General features: G+C 38.0%; 1 protein-coding gene across 2 annotated transcripts in view; it reads left to right on the plus strand.

Annotated features, from left to right (window-relative positions):
- Positions 1-23,196, plus strand: part of LOC121233970 (guanine nucleotide exchange factor SPIKE 1) — a 57,696-nt gene extending 34,500 nt beyond the window's left edge. Inside the window, exons 18-30 of one of the 2 annotated variants that reach the window (XM_041129753.1) lie at positions 2,618-2,744; positions 4,474-4,667; positions 5,900-6,030; positions 11,441-11,516; positions 11,720-11,830; positions 17,747-17,929; positions 18,523-18,666; positions 18,889-19,062; positions 19,189-19,536; positions 19,607-19,939; positions 20,597-20,782; positions 21,652-22,626; positions 22,772-23,196. In XM_041129753.1, coding sequence (XP_040985687.1) covers positions 2,618-2,744; positions 4,474-4,667; positions 5,900-6,030; positions 11,441-11,516; positions 11,720-11,830; positions 17,747-17,929; positions 18,523-18,666; positions 18,889-19,062; positions 19,189-19,536; positions 19,607-19,939; positions 20,597-20,782; positions 21,652-22,626; positions 22,772-23,026 — 3,237 coding nt within the window. In that variant the 3' untranslated portion in view covers positions 23,027-23,196. The remainder of the gene's footprint in view (positions 1-2,617; positions 2,745-4,473; positions 4,668-5,899; positions 6,031-11,440; positions 11,517-11,719; positions 11,831-17,746; positions 17,930-18,522; positions 18,667-18,888; positions 19,063-19,188; positions 19,537-19,606; positions 19,940-20,596; positions 20,783-21,651; positions 22,627-22,771) is intronic. The other variant, XM_041129754.1, reaches the window with a different exon arrangement.
- Positions 23,197-23,765: the final 569 nt, after the last annotated feature.

Below are 23,765 nucleotides of genomic sequence, written 5' to 3' on the forward strand. Positions count from 1 at the left end.
AACAGAGAAACAAACAAATGAGTCGAAGACTCAGTAATAGCACATCACACTGTAAACTTAAATTAGTTTAACATTAGGCTAAATTTTGAAAACTTACATACATCATCACACATACACATAACAAATAGATCATTCATTAGTAACATAAGTGGAATCAAACAGACTCATGGCAATACATGTAACGTGGATGCATGAATGACTGACTCCATGCATTTCTTATCATTCGTGCATAACTTATTCATCGTGTCTTTCACTTACTTAGTGGCCATCATAACATGTGGGCATTGGTCCAATTGTCGTTGACCGTGTATAACATATCATAACATAGGGTAAACCATGCTTGGGTCCGTATCCATTCTAACGTATCATAACATGTAGTGAAACATGTTTGGGTCCGTGTTATCACATAACATACAGTGAACCACGTTTGAGTCCGTGGCATTGTATAACATATCATAATATGTAGTGAAACACGCTTGAGTCCGTGTTATCACATAGCATATGGTGAACCACGCTTGAGTTTGTGGCACCTCATATCATAACCTGTGGTGAAACACGCTTGGGTCCATGTCATCTCAAAACATCATATCTTTCATGTGGTGGACCCTGCTTGAGTCCGTTGCTTGCACATCCACCCATAACATAAGGTCAATCTTAAAGTTTGCTTGTCATTCATGTGTTTTCTTACTAACTTTCATAATGCATGAAAACATGTTTGACTTCATGAATTTACATGGCATGACATACTTTGGTGCATAGCTTAACATTAAACATGGCATCTGTGTGATTTTCATAACATATCATCCATTCTAACATCAATCCATATCTGCAAAGCATACATAGTCTCATTCATGAGCATATCATCGTAATTCATAGAGGTTCATAACAAGGGGCTAACCTTGAATTACTTATCAAAAAAAAAAAAAAGGGGCTAATCTTGAATTGACTCGTAGCATAGTGTAGGTAAACATCACATTTTTCATGCATAAACTGAATATTTACAGCACACATAAAGGTATGATCATACTACTTACCTCTTAGTGCTGCTTCTAAAATCATACTTCGTAGTTCGTTACCTAGAAAGGCGTGTCGTAGCATTCTAATTAATTGAATACAGATCATGAACTTTAATCTAACAAACTATTCAGCTATATACTGAATTCAATAATTACTAATATCGTATAATTATCATAACTACGAGGACGATTTGGGAATTAATACTAAACATGCATGGCTTTTCAGAAAGGCTGGGACAAAAAGGAAACGTTACTCAGGATTTAACAAAGTGTTCACTTGGCCCAAAGACTAAAGGCCCAGAGGCCCATTATTAATCTAAAGAGATAGTATAATCTTGCAAAGAAACAGAGGCTCGGGAGGGAGAAGCCGTGCGATACTCATCGAGAGAGAGGAGAACCAACTGCGACGGTGGGTTTGGGAGTCACGGCGGCACAACTGGAGGCTCCCTCTGAACATGGTGGTGTGAGAGAGAGAGAGAGAGAGAGCTTAGAGAGAGAGATAATTGGAAAACCGAGAAATCAACGGGAAGAGACGGGGATTCCGATGGGGCTCACCGGAAATAGCACGGGGTGGAGGGAGGTGCCTGGTCGGCGATTTCTGGGCAGTCTGGGTGGTGCTCCAACGTTCTCTGCAGTGGTTGATGATGGTGGAACGAAATTTACAGGCCAATGAGTCATTGCTGATAGAGAGAGAGGGAAAATGACGGGGGGAAAAGAAGAGGACTTACCGTCGACGTGCTCTGTGGTGGTTTCCGGCGAGGTGGCTGCTTGGTTGCTGAGAGGAAGGCTACAGAGGTGCTGTGAGGGCTGGTTTACTGTAAGTAGCAAAATTTGACTTCACTGGTTTTTGGCTGCAGGATGTCATGGGTTTGGTGAAGAGAATATTGTGAGGGAAAAAGAGAGGATTTGTGGGAGGGTTTTGGAGCTGGAATTGGTTACCAAATAGGAAACTATTCAAACTTGGGAAAACAAACAGAGGGATATACAGGTGTAGACAGTGGAAGAAACCCAATCAAATACAGTCACTTTCTCAAAACAGATAATAAAAAAAAAAATAATAATAAAAATAATAATTATTATTATAATTATAAAGATAATAAGTCTAAGACCTAATTTAGGACCTGCATTTTACATTATTGCTTTCATCAATAAATCCTTCATACTCATAAAAAAAAAAAATAAAATAAAATGTTTACTTCAAACACCCCCTCGTAGATAGGGTCTGAACAAATTTGTATTTGCCATTTTGGCCCACCATGCATGAATACAATTTGTTGAAACTCCCATGAGCTTTCCTATTAAAGGTTACTCTGCATTGACTAGACCCATGCATAACTTGATAAAGATTCACCACATAAGCATCCTTGATGCAAGCATTTTGCATAAATCCGGCCAGGAACTGTGTGGTGATTGCAAGGTTTGGGATGAAAATTAGTAGATAGGCCTTGCATATATGTTTTCTGTTACACATCTATTTGCTTTTCATTTCTTGAGCAATAAAACTTTATTGTACAGGCTAAAGACTATATACATCCAGTGCACTAGGGTTGCTCCATTTTGCACTGTAATACAATTGTTTTACTTATAAAAAAATTGTGCAGGCTAAAGGCTACCGTGTCGGACCAGTATATGATGATGTTTTGGCAATGGCTTGGTTTTTTCTTGAGCTGATTGTCAAGTCAATGGCATTGGAGAAGAGTCGTCTGTTCTATCATAGTCTTTCCACTGGTATATTTAAATTCCAGGAAACTTATTCATGCCATCCCCTATGATTCCTATTTCCAATAAGGATGTTTCTGCATTGGGATTTACTTGAGTATATATATTAAGAAAAAGTTGCTGGTCATAGAAATTATATTCAAACTGGGGAGCCATTGGTATGAAAAATTCTACTCTGCAATGACTATGAAAGTTTATGTGAAGAAATGGACTTTGGAGTGATACCAAGATCACACACTTGAAATCCATATGTTGTTGAGGTATCTTAGATCATGGAGCAATAGTTTTATAACCCAAACTTCATTTCATATATGCTGCCCGTCAATCTCATATTCTCAATCCTTCTATGAATTGAACTTTCTCCTGCTTAATGTATTGGAATGGGTAGGTCGTGCTTTCACTTTCATTAGTTGAAATCTACTTACCTGCTTGTGTAATATTAGCTAAAGTTGGGTCAAATGTTTGTTTTGCTCTGTCAGAACAGCTCTGCTAGTAGATTAATTTATAAGACTGCTTTTAGAAATGGATGGCTTCATTAAGAATCTGTTTCACTTGTAAGAATAAGTTAGAGAGTATGGCTGTTGGTTCAAAATTTATCAGGTGAAGATTGGATCATAGTAAAGCCATGGGTGAAGATTGGATCATAGTAAAGCTTTATATTACTGTTTTCATACTGAGTAATTCTTAGTTAGATCTGGAGTACGGCACATGATACTCCTCATAGGGTGCCATGTCAATTAAAATGGGTACTTATGTAAGCAATTTTAATTAAATTGCATGTTGTGATAGGATGAAAGTACCACGTTCTCCATACTCCAAGAGTACCTAATAATTTTTCCTTGTGTGGTTGCCCGCCTTGACGTATAACCTGGCTTTCCATGCGACTCTTTGCACTTGCAATGGATGTGTATTTATTCTTGAACTAGGAATTGTAATTTATTGGTTGATGGAATTGTGCTTATATATCCATATATTTGAATTTACACTAGTAGATATAAGAAGTTTATCATGTACCGAGAGGATTATGGGTTATTATGTGATGGGGATATGTTACACGGGTGCAGGGTTTTACCGGGTAGAATACTCATTGCATTTGCACAGTCTCCAGGTTTTTTTCTCAAAAAATGGGTTGTTCCCTGACGTTAATGGTTTTTAACTCGTTATATGGTGGTATCACGCATACTTTGAGTTCATTGATTTCCATAGTAAGTTTCAGTTGAACATGAAATAGTTTTAAATGATTCTTCTATCATGCCAACAAGCATATTCTTTGTTGTTTTTGAACTATTTTCCATGTCCAAAGTAGCAATGTGTCCAATAAGGAACCTATCAGAAATCCCATGGGACATGGGATTGGAGAAACTAGTTCCATCTATCCTGGTCTAGTTGTTCCAAGGAGCCAAATATTAGAAATGGTCTTTTATGTTTCAGCTGCTGGTGAAATTATGAATGTTGTAGCATGGACCCGTTCTCTTTAGTTTCGACTTCAAGTGATTGTATGTAACTGCTGATGCCATGTTGTGTTTCTCATAACAATTTATAACCTTTGGTCTTCTTGAAGTGACATTGTATGTATCTGGTGTTGTGATATATAGCTACTTTCTTCCAAAATTATTTATTGAAGGTTCACATTATTCTATGTTGGTGCTGTTGAATTTTAGTCACATGAGAATCAGCTTATAATCATGACTTATTTTTGAATGATTTATTTTGTGATTGAAATTTTCCTTTGCTACAGATGAAGATATCCCGCCAATGCAATTGAAAGAAGGTGTTTTCAGATGTATCATGCAGTTGTATGATTGCCTTCTTACAGAAGTGCATGAGCGTTGTAAAAAGGGCTTGAGCCTAGCAAAACGTTTAAATAGCAGTTTGGCTTTCTTTTGTTATGATCTTTTGTCCATCATTGAACCTCGCCAAGTGTTTGAATTGGTATGCTTTCTGCTTAATTTTAATGTTAAATCTGTGTAGTTGATGATATGTTTTTGTAAGGACTCTACTGTCTGTTTGAAGCTTACATAGGCTGAGTGTTGAGTCTGCTCTCTTACTTTTTGAGAACCCTTTTTTGTTGATAGACATAATGTTACTTTTTTTAAGCAACCAAATTTTTATTAAAATTTGAAATTGGTGCTACCCAAGTACACCAGAAGTATACACAAGATACACTTAACTAAAGAAATAATAAGAGCTAGAAAAACCTTAGACTATAAATAGTAAAACAATTATAGGCAGGCATCACTGTAAAGAGTTGTGAGAAAGAGGCCTTTAGTTATCTGTGATCTTGCAACTTGTGTGGGCTTGGGATAACCTATAAAGGGTTTTGAAGGCTTTTAGCTAACTGTCATGGTGCAACTTATTGGTTGAAGTGTGAGCTTCGAATAAGTGAACTTAGGCATTCTGGGTTTGGTTTGCACAAGGAGTTCTCATGTATGGTTTTGACAGGTGGAGTTGTTTAAATAGTTCTTTGAATGAAGCAAAAGATTATCATAAGTTTCCACCTGCAACAACAGTTTACAGCAATAAATATGCCACTTCTTTGAATTATCTATAGTTTGTATGTTCCCTAAAGCACTTGTCTATGCAAGAAAAAAAAAAAAAAAAAAGGTCTCGGGAGTGCTTTATTCTGTCAAATATTTTCCCAAGGGAAAGGAATAGTACAAGGGGGGAATAGGGCACAATATAATTTCAAACCACCCCTCTATTAGGAAGGGTGCAACAAAGGTTATCTTCACCACCTTGTCTCAACCGGATGGAGTATAACATATTTAAAAATGTGGCTGAATTGCCAAATTGGTTCTTTAGAGTACTTTTGTTTTAATATGAAAAAAGATTCTTTTTTAAATGCTAGGGACATGCCTTGATTCTTTCTACTTGTATGTTTATTTATTATTATTTTTTCTATGAGCTACAAGGATGTGGTAAATACTAACAATAACACCTACATTTAGAAAAACCATGACGACCTTTGAGTAGACAAAGGAAATGGAATTATCCAATAAGATAAAGAAGCCTACCTAAATTATATGGTAATGCAAAATGGGATTTGTAAAGCTGTACTCAAGTAGTGGCTCTTTAGGCCCCAAAGTAGTACTCTTTGTTTTGTTGTTGTAGCCGTTTTTCTATTTTCCGTATCCTCTTTACATTTTATATTCCATATTCTGCAGGTATCATTGTACCTGGACAAGTTTTCTGGGGTGTGTCAATCAGTACTCCATGATTGCAAGCTTACATTTTTGCAAATTATATGTGATCATGACCTTTTTGTGGAAATGCCTGGGAGAGACCCTTCAGATAGGTAATTATCAATGTGGCACCTCTTGTTTGGTGCTTCATCCCATATATTTATAACAGTGGAAACCCCTAGGGGTTGGCTCAAGTGGTAAAGTTCTTGGGCTTAGGGGTATGCTCCCCCTAGGTCTAAGGTTCAAATCCCCTTGAGTGCAAACAATTTCTAGGGGCCATCGGAGTGGGGGATTTTCCCCTCGAATTAACCAATGTGCACTTGCGGGAAACTCCTTGCTGAGGGCCTGTGCACCGCCGGGATTAGTCGGGACGCTGTTCCGGACACCTAGTGCCAATAAAAAAAAAAATTATAACAGTGGAACTCCAAATGAATTTAATATCTTCAAGTAGCAAAAACTTCTGTTTGTGGAACTTGTTTATTTGATATAGCTTTATCTGGTATACGATTTTCTGTTCCAATTGCTCAAATTTCTCTCTAATAAGGCCATTGTATTATAGGGGGACTAATTTTAATGACTTCTATGCTTCTTTCTTTGCTAGTAGGCTGTAATTAGGTATATTTCTCTTGTATACTAGTGTACTTGGGCTTTGCTTAATTATGAGGATTACTAAATTTTTTTTACTTATAAAAAAATAAAAATAAAAACTTCTCTCTAATAATATTTACAGTTCTTTGATATTGTGATTGCTGATATGCTACTTAGTTGGCTGATCTGTCCTTGTTTGCTTCTGCTTTCATCCAAGACCTTTGAAACCATATCATGCCACTACTTGTTTGACTGCTAAACTAGAACACAGGGAGATGTGGTAAACTCTATATGGATTAAGCTCCAACGTTTAACTAGCTTGAGGTTTTCACATTAAACCAGGGACATTGTTTTGTTGTTTATGCTCATTGTTTGATATATGTTTTTATTTTTTTAATCATATTATTCAGAAAGGGAAGTTATCACATTGTTGCACAGATCTTTCCTTTTTCGGAGGTCAAATGCAGATATTATGTGCTGAAAAATAATTATTTATACACTTCCTGTCATATCTGAGTATCCAAGGATGAAGCACTTTATTCTTACACATGCAAGATAAAGTCAACACCTTCCTAAATTATCCATTCTTTTTCATTTTGTATCAAAGATTATCGTGAAAAAATGCACAATATTTGCAGAAAATGAACACCTTGGGGAGATCACAAAATGGGTCATGGAATTAAAAAAATAGGATGGTGGGAGTATGGCATTGTTGTTTGTGCTGAAACAAGAAAATTAAAACTATTATGATCAGTTTTATTGATGATGACAGTTTTTAGGTGGAGATGCTTGGGACCTCGTACTGGTTTCAGGTGAGAGTGGTGGATCTCGTACTTCTTTCAGGATTCGCCAAGTTTGTTTTGGAATGCAAGCTCAAAGCTCGAAAAAGCCGATTTAAAGGTTTGGAACGAAGAGGTGCTTGGCCATGTGGGGAAAAAAAAAAAAAAAAAAAAAAAAAAAACAGCTCCTGGATTAGTTGACTACCTTTGATGCCATAGAAGGGGAAAGGACATAAGATGATGAAAGAAGCAAGAAAGGGTTTAGCTAGTAGTGAGTTGGAAAGGTTTATCCCATTGGAGAAGGTCTCTTAAGAGACAAATTGTGGGTGTTCTGGTTGAGGGAGGACAATAGGTGGACCAAGTGTTTTCACCAGGTGGCTAATTCAATTAGGAGGAACAACTCGACTCCTTCAACGTAAATGACATCGAGCTATCCAATCATCAACAGATTAGTAACCCTGTCTTACAATTTTACAAGAGATTGTACATCGAACAGTATAGTTGGAGACCTAAGATGGATGGCCTATTTTTTTATTCATTGAAATTGAGGAGGTCAATTGGTTGGAAAGGCCATTTAAAGAGGATGAGGTTTAGGGGGTACTAAAAGATTGAATGGAGCTAAGGCCCTATGACCAGATGGCTACAACACGATCTTCTGCCAAGCTTGCTAGGATGCGACGAAGGAAGATGCAAAGTTTTTCCATGATTTTCTTGCTAAGGGAAAATTGTTAAAAGCCTCAATGCAACATTCATAGCCCTCATTCTGAAGAAAACATGGGTTGTTGACATTAAAGATTACAAACCTTTTTTGATCGGTAAGTTATGGTTACAAACCTATAAGCCTTGTGAGTGGAGTCTACAAAATCTAGGCTAAAGTCCTTGCTAATAGATTGAAGGTGGTGTTGGCCATATGTAAAAAAACTTTCATAAGGGAAGGAAAATATTAGATTGTTCTAATTACCAATGAGTGTCTAGACTCAATAATTAGAACAAGGGAGCAGGTGTTCTCCGCATCTTGGAGCTAGAAAATGTGTATGATCATATGATTGGGGGGTTTTTCCTATATCTTTTGCAGATGTGTTGTTTTGGATAGAAGTGGAGTAGTTTGATAGTTCACTACATATCCACAATGCGCTTCTCAATCATGGGAAACAGATCTCCCATGGGATTTTTTGATAGCTCCCCCGAGATAAGGAGATCCATTGTTGCCTTCTTGTTGTTTCTTTTCCTGATCAGTTGCCTTTGTTGTTTGTTATTATTATGGAAGCCCTTAGTAAAATGATTTTGACATTAGTGAGTGTGAATATTTTATCAGGCTTCTCAGTGGGGACTCAGAATGCAAGTGGACTTTTTATGGGACACTAAGGAGAGGAGCTGACATGCTATCTAATGAATTGGGTTGTGCTTCCTAACTTCATAGGATAGTTTGAGTATTAGGAAGTTGATTACATTCAACCAAGCCAGCCCTCTTGGGGAAATGGTTACGGTGATTTGCCAATGAAAGAGAATAGAACTTCTGGGGTTGGAGTATGGAAAAATATTAGAAAGAAATGGTTGGGGAGAGATTTCACAATGTACTAGATATGCAGTGAGCCAATTGATGATTTTTTATAGGTAATTAAATTGATAAGAATGAATAGGCATAGCCCAAGTACACAAGATCCGATGCTTCCTTAGATTGTCAAGGTTCGGATCTTACTAAAGAGGCTGTGAGGCTGTTTAGGGAAAAAAAAAAAAAGCTGCTATTAGTGGCGGCTTACTCTTCCTAATACTTCAAGAAAAGGATATGCTCACCTTGAGTATGAGGACCTCATAGAATGAACGTACTGTAAAATTCCCCTTCTTGGACAGTTTCCAGAATCTTCTCCATACCTTCAGCTCTTAATCCAGCAGAGTACAATAAATTGAAGAATTTTATGAGGGCACCAACCTTCCAGTCACGAGCTGCTCTGAGAAAACTGATGTTCCACTGTGGAGAGCTACTGAAGACTTCCAGTAAATTAGCTACTGAAGCCTCCTACTCGTGCAATCCTATAATACTGTTGGGAAAGCTTCCATGAGTTCCCATCTTGCACTATAAATCATGTCAAAATTTGATCCTAGAACCATCACACTAGAGGTGGGCCAATTGATCCAAGATGAAGTTCTGGCATGATGTGTGGTGTGGATATTGGCTTCTTAATGGAGTCTTTTTATTATCTATATTGCATTGATCAGTCTAAGGTTCATTGTTGGCACATAACTTACAGCTTTTAAATGGATTTCCTCAAATGCAATGTAGATTATCGAGGGGCATTGGATTGCGCAATTTTTGTCTTTAACTCATTCTATGCTTGTTTGTATTTTGCTCCGTTAAGATAGAATGGGGAAGACAAAATATGCTTGACCATATAGAGAAATGTGTTCAAGTCATGGCATTCTACAATGCATTGATCTCTTATGATAATAATAGCTTTCCATGAATGTCTGTATGGAGGATGAAGGCCCCCTAAGAGCAACTATGTATGTGTGGGTGACTGCAGTAGGAAAGATCCCTAGCTTGTAAAACTTGTGGAAGAGATGTCGTGGTGTTGTGAAGTGTTGCATGTGTAAGTTTTTTTTTTGATCGGTAAGTAAACTTTTTATTGATCAAAAGAGTAGGCAATAACCCAAGTATACCGGACATATACAAGAGCAACGCCTAGGCGTGCTAGTTTAGTGATACAAGGAAATCATGGAAGGTCATGCCATGAAAATCGATTACAATCGACCAATGGAGTAAAGTATTGAAAAACAAAGTTCTAAGCTCATCCGTTGACCGCTCTTGATCTTCAAAGCTTCTATCATTCCTCTCCCTCCAAATGCACGACCATAGGCATATTGGTACCATCTTCCATATTGATGCAATTGGAGAGTTTCCCCGAATGCCGCTCCAAGAAGCTAGGAGGTCACTCACTCTTCTCGGCATCACCCAAGCTAATCCCAAACGAGCAAAAACTTCATTCCACACATGACAATCTCACAATAAAGTAGTAGATGGTCAACAGACTCTCTGCTCTTCTTGCACATACAACACCAATCCATGACTATGATTCTATGTTTCCGTAAGTTATCTAGGGTGAGGATCTTCCCCAATGAAGCTGTCCATACAAAAAATGCTGCCTTTAGAGGTGTTTTTGTCTTCCAAATGCTCTTCCATGGACATATATTTGTGTTGTGCGTGGTCATGGTGTGATAGAAGGATCGGACTGTGAATATCCCTTTGTTAGAAGGACACCAAAATAACTTGTCTTCACCTCCCCCGACAATCGGGTGGAGTACACATGGTCAAAAAACACCGAAAAACCTTCAATTTCCCAATCTTGTGCATCTCGTAAGAATGTAACATTCCATCAGGGAAGACCATTGGAGATTATTAATAGATTAGCAATTGAGGCTTCTTTCATTCTTTCTAAACCATAAACTTGTGGATAGACTTCCTTGAGTCCCCTATCACCGCACCATACATCATGCCAAAATTTGACCTTCAGTCTGTTGCCCACATTAAAGAGCATATTTGCTGCATGTGTCCCAACCTCTTCTTATATGCTTCCATTTCCCAATACCACAAGGTCCACTCTTCTCATTAGAACACCACCCTCCCCTTGTTGCATGTGTAAGTGGGATTGGGAAACTATAAATAATCTCTTACTGCAGCATGAGATAGCTAGCGGTATGTGGTAAGCAGTTTTTCTCACTTTGGACTATACTAGATGATGCCTAGGCGGGTCATGAGTGGCGGATTTATTAGCATGTTGGAGAGGAAGATTTGAGAGTAATCAAAACAGGCTCCTTTGAGAATGACCTGATCTGTTTATTTTGGTGAATGTTGCAAGGAAGAAATGATTTGAATTTCAAAGACAGTACAAGGACAGTTGACGATTTCAATGTTTTTTTTTTTTATTACACTTGTCTATTTGATGGCTGCCCAGTTATGTTTCTCTAGCTTTACCTTCTAGAATTCTCTTGATCTTCTACTTTCTCTAGTTAGGTGTATCTTATATATACTTGTTGACTTGGATAGTGTTTCTTCGATCACTAATACAAATTCTCCTAGAAAAAATTATTGACGTTGTATAACATTTATGTTATGTGGTATATGGTGTTTTGTTGACTTAAATGCATGTTTATGTTGTAGGAACTACCTTTCATCTGTCTTGATACAGGAGCTATTCCTTACTTGGGATCATGAGGATTTATCTCTCCGGGCGAAGGCAAGTGTTAGTTCAGATTATTTGCTATGACTTTGAAATAATACTCTCTTCTTTCTTTTAAGAGGGTGGATGTATGCTTTTTTTGTTTTCACTAGCATAATCGTGAATGTTAATGGTATTTAGCTACATACTACATGCGATTTTATATATATGCACTGCATCATTATCAGTCTGTTGTAACACTTGCTTTCCCTTTTGTGTAGGCAGCTAGAATCATAGTAGTCCTCCTGTGCAAGCATGAGTTTGATGCTCGATATCAAAAACCTGAAGATAAACTATATATTGCCCAGCTATATCTTCCACTTGTTGGACAGGTGCATACTTTTAGATAGCTCTGTAGAGTAGTTTATTTTTCTTTCTCTTGGGCCTCTGCATATAAAAAAAATTTAAGCTTAGCATTACCTCAAGTTTTGAAGGTAACTTTTCTCAGTAATAAATTTTTATTGATAAGGTCAAAATGCACAACTCAAGCACACAGAGTATACAAGAGATACATCTGTCTAGAAGGTGAAAAAGATACTAAAAATTCATGCAGGAGAGTCCTTTAGAATCTATAGATACAATCCAAAAGAAAAGTGTTCATAAAATTGTTCTTAAGCTCCTAAATCGTCCACTCACAGTTCACAAATGTTTTACTATTTCTGTCATTCCAATTACACCAAATGGGATAAATTGGGACCATCTTCCATATTGCTGTAATTTGCAAGCTGCCACCTAGTCTTCTGCAAGAATAAAAAAGTTCCGCAATTCTTTTAGCACTGCCCAAGCCAATCACACTTGCTTGAAGAAGTTACTCAGAAAAATGAAGTATCATCTGCATAGAAAATATGAGATATGTTGACTTTGTGCATAGGAGTAGAGATTGCACAATGAACTAGAAGCATCCCAATAGAATTTTCTTCGATTTGAGTTAGGCACTCCATGAAATAACTGTGCTTCTGTCGCCTTCTTTTAACCACATACCCCTTGGATTTGCCTCCATCACACATCCTCTAATAATGTAGTCTGCTCCAAGTTCAGTTTACCTTGGTTTTTTCTCATCTTCTCTTCAGCACTTAAATCTCTTAACACCATCTACACTATCAATAACTTACAATTCTTCCCCTGTACTTGATGTTCTACATTGCCAAAATTTTGTTGGTTCTTTAGATCCCTTTTTAACCGCTTAACTTTTCAGGCCAAAATGTAACTTGGTGGACAATGGAAGTGATAAATTGACAACCACTGTCTAACCTTTTTCAACAAAACCTTCAGTTTTTTTTATTTTTTATTTTTATTTTTATGACGGGGGACAACCCCACAGCAGAGCCCTTAGGACTCACCCATGGAACTTAAATCCCTGGGGAGACTAGCACAACAACCCACTGCTATGGCCTCCCACTTAAATCGCAGTTTGATCCTAGGGGAATTGAACCTGTGACATGGGGCACATGTCACCCTTAACCCACGGGTGGGTACCTTTAGTTTTTAACCACATATTTTCAAACTTGAAATATCTTCTACCACCATGAATGTGACCGCTGTCCAACAAAATGGGAAAAATGATCCGAGCAAAGGTAGGGTAGATTCTACACCAGGGAGGAGAGTCCTGATTGTTAGACCATTTAAACGTTTGGCCAACTAATGGAATATCCAAGTACCCTTGCTCAAAAATAAATTCAGAACTCCTCATACTTGAGCATAAAGGCGCGTCTCCCAATCTTTGACTTGGGAACCCATAATGTTAAATTCAACACTAATAACATACCGAATGTCCCACCAACAACTCCGACCAGCCAATTCCTCCCATTGTAGTAATATTTTATAATCATAGTTTGGCCTATATGCTCCCACAAATGCCGAATGAAAGTCATCACTAACATTTTTAAAAGACCAAGCAATTGTATACTCCCTCACATACTCCTCCACGCTCTCTACTACCCTTCAATCCCAAATTAGCAAAACCCCTCTTGAAGCCCTTCTTGAGGCCAAGTAGCTCCACTCCATTGTACACATCCCCACAAATTTCTAACGCATCTTCTCATAATGACTTCCATCTTAGTCTCATTTAAGCAAATAATATCTACCTTCAATCCACGCTATAGGTTTTTTAAATTCTGAGCTGCTTGTCAGCATTATTCATCCCCTAATATTCAAAGGCAAAGGGCTTCTCAGCTCTCATGCCCCTACACAAATGAATTCACCACTGCACAATAAATCCACAAACAGTCCAAGTTTCAGCACTACACTTGCAGACTATGTCAATCCACTGAAATAAAATTACTATAAATGAAATTATCTGCTGTTAAACTGTTGCATAAAGCTGATTTCCGTAGCCAAGAAAAAAACAGCTTCCATGGGATCAGCTCAAACGATCAGCTCCATTGCTCATTGGAACCTTACAACATAATAAATAAAATATAGAACCACCAAACCCCAACTCCAAATCATGGAGATATTGTACAAGCCAACATTCCATGGAAAGATAAGAGTATGTGAAAGTATCTTTGTCCTCTCCAATCAGAATGGAAATTAAGAAACAACTCTTTGACAGCATTGTCCTCACGCCATACATCATGCCAAATAATAATCTTTCACACCATTCAAGGCTTGGGCAAATAGTGGAATGGTCCAAAAGTACATATACCTACAATCAAGCACACGCCTAACCATCCCATAACTTCCCAAACCTACCTTTCTACCTAAAGAGCACATCCATCACCTTCTTGGGTATGACTCATTGAGATCTACACACGGTGATGACAAATGGCCTCAGATCCCATGCCACTTCACAATTGAATTCACCACTGCAGTTGTAGACTATGTCTATCCACTAAAATAAAATTACCATAAATGAAATTATCTGCTGTTAAACTCTTGGATGAAGCTGGTTTTCACAGCGAAAAAAAAAACAGCTTCCTTGGGAACTTTGCAACACCAAATTACCTAACCATCCCATACTTTCGAATTAACCTTTCTACCCAAAAAGCACATCCATCACCTTCTTGGGAATCACCCATTGAAATCTACACGGTGGAGACAAATGGCCTTGGCTCCCATGGCACTACACAAATGGATTGACCACTGCGCAAGAAATCCACAAATGGTTGTAGGTTCATCCCTATGCTCGTACACTGAACCCCTAAGCTTGTACACTGTCAATCCTGTAAAATAAAGCTGATTTGCACAGCCAGAAAAAAAAAAAAAAAACACAGCTTCCTTGGGAACTTTTTTTTGAGTAAAAAAATTCATTAATACAAAAGTAAGCATAGACTATATAATTCCCCAATGGAAGGCCCATGTCACATGGCCTATATTCCAAAAGAACTAGTCAATTATACAATTGGAGTCCCATTGGAATATTATAAAGAACAAGAACTTCTTATTTCCAAACAATGTGGGATCCTGTACACCATCTACTCTTATCACTTATCAGAATGAGATATTACAATTTGCCCCCATTCCCAATGTCCTCGTTGGGCCAGTTCGTCGTAGGTGGCAAGACTCAAGTCCCACATTTCTAGTTGGGATAGACTTTGATACCATTTGTAACGCGCTAATGGAAGGCCCAAACCACATGGCCTATACTCCAAAAGGACTAGTCAATGATATAATTGGAGCCCCATTGGAATATTATAAAGAGCAAGAACTTCTCATTTCCTGTGAGATTCCATACACCACCTACTCTTATCACTTATCAGAATGTGGTATCACATAGCCCAAGTACACAGTACATATACTAGAGAATGCACCTAATTAGGAACTCGAAAAAGATACAAGTCATACAAACTGAGCCAATCCAAACAATAGCTACAGCCCACATAGATAAAGTCTTGAAAACGAAACTTCTAATATCTTCAAAAGAGTGCTCCTAATCCTTGAAATTTTGGTCATTCCTTTCCCCCTCCAAATGCACCACAGGAGACAAATGGGTGCTATCCTCTACACTGATGCAATCTGTGGGATACCCTTAGGATCTCTCCAACTCACCATAAGATTAACTACCTTCCCAGGCATAACCCATAGTAATCCCACCTTGCTAAAGAAGTAATTTCAAATGGCTCTTGCAATCTCACAATGGAGAAGCATGTGATCCACTGTTTCACCACTGTTTTTGCACATGTAGTACCAATCAGTAATAATAATCCTGCATTTCCATAGGTTGTCCATGGTCAAAATCTTCCCAAAGGAAGCAGTCCAGACAAAAAAAGACAGCCTTACGAGACGCCTTTGACATCCAAATGCTCTTCCAAGCAAAGTGATTGTTATCCTGAGTAGTGAAAACCTCATAGAATGAGGGTACAGAGAATTTTTCTTTCAAGAAATTCCTTAAATAAAGGCCTAAGATTATTGAATCCAGAAAACTCAACTTGGAAGAAAACGAAAAGCAGTTATGTATCCCTTTGATCTTTCGGGGAATCACATTTGAAGTTGCAATACTTTTTTGTTTTAGGGTACTTGAACCATTAACAGCCAGCAAGCTAAAAATAACCTTCCTGACGTGAAAGAATATTAGCTGTAAAGAGAAACTCTTAAAGCTTGTGAAACCCTTCAAAGTAATGGAAATATTTATATATATATATATATATCCATATTCTAATACAATCTTATGGGTACACCAGATAAGTATGCTAGGTCTTAAGCTATGGAATAATACCCTCTACTGCCTGCTAGTAGACAGTTTGAATCATGTAAAGTAGGTGTGGCAATTCTTGTCGTGTCATTCAGATTCGTGTCGGGCCATTTGGATTTGGTCAATAAATAATTGATGGAAAATAATTAGTCCACAGAGATTCACAAAAAACTACCGCACAAAGTGTAACGCCCCAATGGAAGGCCCAAACCACATGGCCTATACTCCAAAAGGACTAGTCAATGATACAATTGGAGCTCCATTAGAACCTTATAAAGAGCAAGAACTTCTCCTTCCCAAGCAATGTGAGATCCCATACACCACCTACCTTTATCCATATCATATGGGGTATCACAATCTACCTCCCTTAAATTCCCGACGTCCTCGTCGGGCCTGTTCATTGTAGGTGGCATGGCTCAAGTCCCACATTTCTGGTTGGGATAGGCTCTGATACCATTTGTAACACCCCAATGGAAGGCCCAAACCACATGGCCTATACTCCAAAAGGACTAGTCAATGATACAATTGGAGCTCCATTAGAACCTTATAAAGAGCAAGAACTTCTCCTTCCCAAGCAATGTGAGATCCCATACACCACCTACTCTTATCCATATCATATGGGGTATCACACAAAGTGATGTGGCACGATGTGGTACTTTAAATTATAAAGATTCCTTTATTGTAAAGCAAATATGATGTACCAAATTATGCCGCATCACTTTGTGAGGTAGTTTTTGTGAATCTCTTTGTAGACATAGTAGGTCTTATAATTGAGATTGACAACAAAATATAAGTTTTTTATTTGAAACTTTATAACGTCAAATTGCATTATATAATTTTTTTTTCTGACTTATCAAACATGACCTTGGATCTTTTATCATTTCCCATGTGAGAGATTGGAAATGATCTTTTATCGTTCATCTTTTTCTCTGAATTGAGTACTGTTTGTTTCACCTTACTAAATATGAGAAGTTATGTAAGAAAGTAAAAAAGAACAGTCATTTTCAATAAACTTTTATAAATTTAACTGTGAAAGAATGACAAAGAAAAGGATATCACGTGCGAAAAGATGCTTCAAGATAGTGAAACTGATTTCCTTTTCAAACTGCAAAGTGTCTAACTTCGCATTTCTATCCATCCTACGTTCATCTATATATATATATATATATATAAATAATATAAGAGATATTATTTTAAAGATTTTTACATATAATCAGTCATATGGGTTGACCCATGAACCCGCCGCTTCAACCTGGATCTAACCCGATTAATGCAGCATCATATTTGGGTTGACTTGGATTGATCCAAACCCTATTATGCACAACCCTAACCCTATTATTTCGTGTTGTGTTTGTATTGTGTTCATGGGTCGTACCAAATATTGTTAGCCCTAATGGAAAGTGGATGAAGCATATTTTTTCTGTTCTTTTTTGCTGTGGGGAGGGGGAGTCACCAAATACAGCTGATATAATTTGCCCCAACAATTCATAGTTGATATCGTTAAATTTCATAGGGTGATTGAGGTGGTTCTGTTACATTTTATCATTCATGTTATCAACTTTCAATTATGATTCTTCCTGTTCAATTTTCTCAATTATTGATCGTATTCTCTGTGCAGATCCTAGATGAAATGCCTGTCTTTTACAACCTAAATTCTGTGGAAAAGCGTGAAGTTTTGATTGTTATTTTGCAAATTGTACGGAATCTTGATGATGCATCACTTGCCAAAGCATGGCAGCAAAGCATCGCTCGGACTAGATTATTTTTTAAACTCATGGAGGAATGCTTAAATCTTTTTGAGGTTGCATTTTGATTGCTAGTTCACTTCCTTTTGGTTCATGTGATTTCAGTTTCTTTGTTCAGTTAATTTTACTTGTTTAGGCTACTGCATAGCTAAGTTGATAATATATATTATATATTTGTTCTATGACTTTGGTGTTGAATTCAACACTACAGATGTTGACTGTTTGAATAATGGCAGAGCCATTATAGTTCCATCAAAATGTAGTGGTAGACTACCTACTAACGTTTGAGTGCTCAGCTGTGTATAATTGGGTCATGACCCATGTTTGGATATTTTTCCAATGTAAATAAACCGTTTTGAGGAATTAAATGGTAGATAGTCTTTCATCTATTTTAGTTAATTTTGGGTGTCCATAAAGGCCACACATTGCACTCTTTCAAGACTGGATATTTTGACTTCCTTATTGGTAAATGCCCCTCCCTGTGGTCAGTGCTATTGGAAATCATCTACTTTGTTGTGTCTCATCCATAATACAACAGAATATTTCCAAGGATTTCTTTTCCTTATTTCTACAGTTGGATATTAGATATTCTGCTTTTATTGAATTGCTAATAAAATTATTATTTTTTTACTCCTGTGTTCTTTTACAGCATAGAAAACCTGCTGACAGCATGCTTATGGGCTGTAGTTCTCGCAGCCCTGTTGGGGATGGACCTGCTTCCCCCAAGTACTCAGATAGACTTTCTCCTACTGTTAACAACTATCTGTCTGAGGCATCAAGACAAGAAGTCAGAGTGAGTTGATATTTGTGTTACTTAAATTTCTGAAAATCAATCTTTTAAGCGTTTGATCTTTTGTTGTCCAGTCCTCGGTTGTGGTGTTGACTCTTTTCATTTAATATTTTACCTTCATGCATTAGTAGTTTTATGACTGATCAAAATTTTTTTTTCAAATTCTTGGTTAAATGTACCTCTTATTCACTGTATCCTCATATGCCTGAAACCTATCTAACGCAGCCTCAGGGAACACCTGACAATGGTTATTTATGGCAGAGAGTGAACTCCCAATTAAGCTCCCCTAGCCAGCCATATTCGTTGAGAGAAGCTCTTGCTCAGGCACAGTCTTCTAGGATTGGAGCTTCTGCACAAGCACTTAGAGAATCTTTGCACCCGATGTTGAGACAAAAATTGGTACTGTTTTGCATTGGAAAACCAATTGTTTGTTTGGTTTCTGCAACTACTTTAGGAAATTGCAGTACTTTGTTTTATATTTTTTGTAGTTGTTTTAGGTCACCGATAATTTCGTGTTCTCTTCAGGAACTTTGGGAAGAAAACTTGAGTGCTTCTGTCAGTCATCAGGTTTTGGAAATTACAGAGAAATTTTCCACAATGGCAGCATCCCATAGCATCTCTACTGACTACGGAAAACTTGATTGCATTACAGCTATATTCATGAGCTTTTTCTCCCGAAATCAACCTCTGGCTTTCTGGAAAACTTTGTTTCCTGTCTTTAACAGTGTGTTTGATCTTCATGGCGTAACTCTAATGGCGAGGGAGAATGATCGCTTCTTAAAGCAAATAACTTTCCATTTACTTCGACTTGCAGTTTTCCGAAATGAAAGCATTAGAAAAAGGGCTGTTGTTGGACTTCAGATACTTGTGAAGGTATGCTCATTAAAGTTCTTATATTGCTTCTTGCATTCTTAACCTAAGTTATTTTCTTTATTCTTTGCAGAGTTCTTTTTATTACTTCATGCAGACAGCAAGATTAAGGGTCATGCTGATTATCACTTTATCAGAGCTTATGTCTGATGTGCAAGTGACTCAGATGAAGTCTGATGGAACGCTAGAAGAGAGTGGTGAAGCACGGCGTCTTAGAAAATCTTTGGAAGAAATGGCAGATGAATCTAAAAGCTCCGACCTATTGAGGGACTGTGGACTACCGGAGAGTGCTCTTGCAACAATTCCAGAAAGATCAGCAGAGAACAAGTGGTCCTGGTCAGAGGTGAAATATCTCTCTGACAGTCTTCTTCTGGCCCTGGATGCTAGCTTGGAGCATGCACTTTTGGTAAGTTTTCGGCAATATTTACATGGGGTTTGAACTTGAGAGAGAGTGAGAATAATAAAGATTTCTCCTGAAATCAACCTCCCCGTTCTGTACTCCACTCTTTCTCTGCCACCTCAAAATGTGTCCGTGCATGGTATATGGAAATAGTAAAAGATCTATTTGAAAAGCTGACTTGATTCTCCCCGACCCAGTTGGCATATGAATGGTGTATTAATGATGCAAAGTGACATATAGATTTCGGGAATAGGGTTTAGGGAAGGTAGAGTTTTTTGCATTGCTAACTCAATATCAACCCAATAAATTTTTGCGAAGTTTTTTAAGTGCATACCCGCCTTTAAAAGCTAAATTTCTTAATTTTTAAGCATAAAAGCTACTACTAAAAGAGAAAACAATTGATGCCATGGGCTTCCAGGCTTCTTTGTTTGGTTGTGATTCATATCTACCATGGTCCATGGAGTGTGTAAGTTTTCATATTCCTCACAAATGGGGTTGAATATGTCCAATTCCAAATGTTCTCATTACTTCTTTGCTTTGTTATTGTGAACAAAGGCAGTTTTGCCTATTCCTATGATCAATAAAATCTTATTTACCGATAAAAAAAAACAAAGGCAGTTTAGCTAACAAATAATACTGTCTGCAATTTTTTTTTCCTCACAGGGGTCTGTTATGAGCATGGATAGATATGCTGCTGCAGAGAGTTTCTACAAACTTGCAATGGCGTTTGCGCCAGTTCCAGATCTTCACATTATGTGGTTGCTGCATTTATGTGATGCACATCAGGAAATGCAGTCTTGGGCTGAAGCTGCCCAGTGTGCTGTGGCTGTTGCTGGTGTTGTAATGCAGGTAATACGCTATTAGTGGTGCTTGTAAGTCAACCTTCTGTAGCAACATTTTCATGCTTAAAATTGGAATGCAGTGTTTGTGAATTCAGAAGCTTCCACTGTGTTACCACTTTTTGGTACCTTGGTATATAAAGAAAAAATAATAAATACTTGCAGTCTAATGGAAGGACTTAATATATTCCACACCTCTGCTGTTTGCTTTAAACACCTTAAGTTGAATGAACTACTAAATGACCCACCTTGGTTGTCGTTTGAATTCAGAGATGAGTTGAGATGGTTTTAGATGAGTTGAATAAAATATTGTTAGAATATTATTTTTTAATATTATTATTGTTTTGAGATTTGAAAAAGTTGAATTGTTTATTATATTTTGTGTGGGAATTTGGAAAAGTTGTAATGATGAGATGAGATGAGTTGAGGTGAGTTTCCAATCCAAACTTACTATGGTGAACTGAACGTGTTTATGCTTTGCCACATGGGTGATTTAGGTGGTTGGTCAGGATGTCCATTGGTTTTCACGTTAGCTAATTTCGTAGATCAAGTGGTTTTTATGGGAATGGAACTAGAAACTTGGTTTTACAGGGAAACTTTCAATGAAAATATCCAAATTCAGTTACAGTTTTCTGCTCTGGAAAACAGTTCTCAAACACCAAACTGTGTTTACGAAAAAGAAAGAAATAAAACACTACACTGGATGATGTGTGATATTCCCTGCCACCATGTGGCAGCAGTCTTGCCCTGCCAATGCATGCCACGAATTGTGGAGTAGCAATCTCTCCCAATAGCTGTGCTCGGTCAGGATCTCCCCCTTGACACCCGTGCATGCTGACTAATGCTTTCATGCATCGTCTTTTTTTGAAATTGCTACAGGCCCTTGTAGCTAGAAATGATGGTGTTTGGAGCAAGGATCATGTGATGGCCCTTCGGAAAATTTGCCCAATGGTAAGCAGTGAGATCACATCTGAAGCATCTGCAGCAGAGGTAGAGGGATATGGTGCTTCAAAACTCACAGTTGACTCTGCAGTGAAGTACCTACAGCTAGCTAATAAACTTTTCTCTCAAGCTGAGCTCTATCATTTCTGTGCCAGCATTCTCGAACTTGTAATTCCAGTCAATAAAAGCAGGAGGGCATATGGACAGCTGGCTAAATGTCACACATTACTCACTAATATCTATGAATCGATCCTTGAGCAGGAGTCAAGCCCAATTCCATTCACTGATGCAACATACTATCGGGTGGGATTCTATGGTGAAAGATTTGGGAAGCTTGATAAGGAGGAGTATGTATACCGAGAGCCCCGTGATGTTCGGCTTGGTGATATAATGGAGAAACTTAGTCATATATACGAGTCCAGGATGGATGGCAATGAAACTTTACACATTATTCCAGATTCTAGACAAGTGAAGGCAGATGAGTTACAGCCTGGAGTCTGCTACTTGCAGATAACTGCTGTTGATCCGGTAATGGAAGATGAGGACTTGGGAAGCAGAAGGGAGAGGATCTTTTCTCTCTCCACTGGAAGCGTCCGTGCACGAGTCTTTGACCGCTTTTTGTTTGATACCCCATTTACAAAGAATGGCAAAACCCAGGGTGGATTGGAAGACCAATGGAAAAGGCGAACTGTGCTTCAGACTCGGGGCTCCTTCCCTGCACTTGTGAATAGGCTACTGGTGATTAAATCTGAATCTCTCGAGTTTTCTCCAGTAGAGAATGCAATTGGAATGATTGAAACCCGGACAGCTGCACTACGAAATGAGCTTGAAGAGCCTCGCAGTTCTGAAGGGGATCAACTTCCACGTCTCCAGAGTTTACAAAGAATCCTTCAAGGCAGTGTTGCTGTTCAGGTGAGTTTTGGTGATTTGGTTTTCAAGTTATGCTTTCTGTATGAGCCGGTAATGGAGAGAGGACCTTTTTTTGGTGGGGGGTATGCCCTGTAATAAAAAAAACTTGTATATGGCATCGGTTATGATTATCTCAACAAACATGCAGGTGAACAGCGGAGTCCTGAGTGTGTGCACGGCCTTCCTTTCTGGTGAACCTGCTACTAGGTTGCGTTCGCAGGAACTGCAGCAACTCATTGCTGCACTGCTTGAATTTATGGCTGTCTGCAAGCGTGCGATTCGGGTGCACTTTAGATTGATTGGAGAGGAAGATCAGGATTTCCACACACAGCTTGTGAATGGGTTTCAGTCCCTCACTGCAGAATTATCTCACTACATTCCTGCCATTCTGTCAGAGCTGTGACGGTGTTGTAGCATTATTTGCCTATGTTTCCACTTCATTGTGTTCATATTTACTCTTTACTTTTCTTTCCAATGATGTTCAGATAGTTTACTGTTACTGCTCATTTGTGTATCCTAATTTTCAAGCAGGTGATATTCAGGAAAACGAGAAATTGACACTGGTTTTTCTAATTCTCTTGCGCATGGTCTACTATTTTTATCTATTTTTTTTCTGCTAAGTAATAAGATTTCAATAAAAAGTACAAAAGACGCAATCCAAGTACACAGGATGTGTGCAAGGAGAAAACTCTCTAGAGGGAAAACAGAAAAAAAAAAATAAAAAAAATAAATAAATATGAAAGTCAAGTCCATTGAACTTTGCTGATGCTGTTCAAAGCAATATTGAAAAAAGATGAACTCAGAAAGCTTTGAGCTCCAACGTTCACGATCTTCATTGTTTTTGTCATACTTTTCCGTGTTTTTGTCATACTTTTCCGTGTTCAAATACGCCATGGAGCAGAAGATATGAACGAATTCTCCACTTTAGACACGCAATAGATAGTCATTTGGTGGGCTAATAAAATTTGAATGATCGACAAAAGAAAAAAACAAAACAAAAAAAGAGCATAGAGAAGTCTTCAAGGCCGTTTTAGTTCCCTAATAGAGGCAATTTCTCTCACCAAAACGTTTGCATACCAATGCGATTGGTACCTCCGGTTGACGTTGGGTTTACTTCTTCCCCTGTATATTTTCTTTTATTT

This window comes from Juglans microcarpa x Juglans regia, chromosome 6D (genome assembly GCF_004785595.1).
Source record: "Juglans microcarpa x Juglans regia isolate MS1-56 chromosome 6D, Jm3101_v1.0, whole genome shotgun sequence".
Classification (NCBI taxonomy): domain Eukaryota; kingdom Viridiplantae; phylum Streptophyta; class Magnoliopsida; order Fagales; family Juglandaceae; genus Juglans; species Juglans microcarpa x Juglans regia.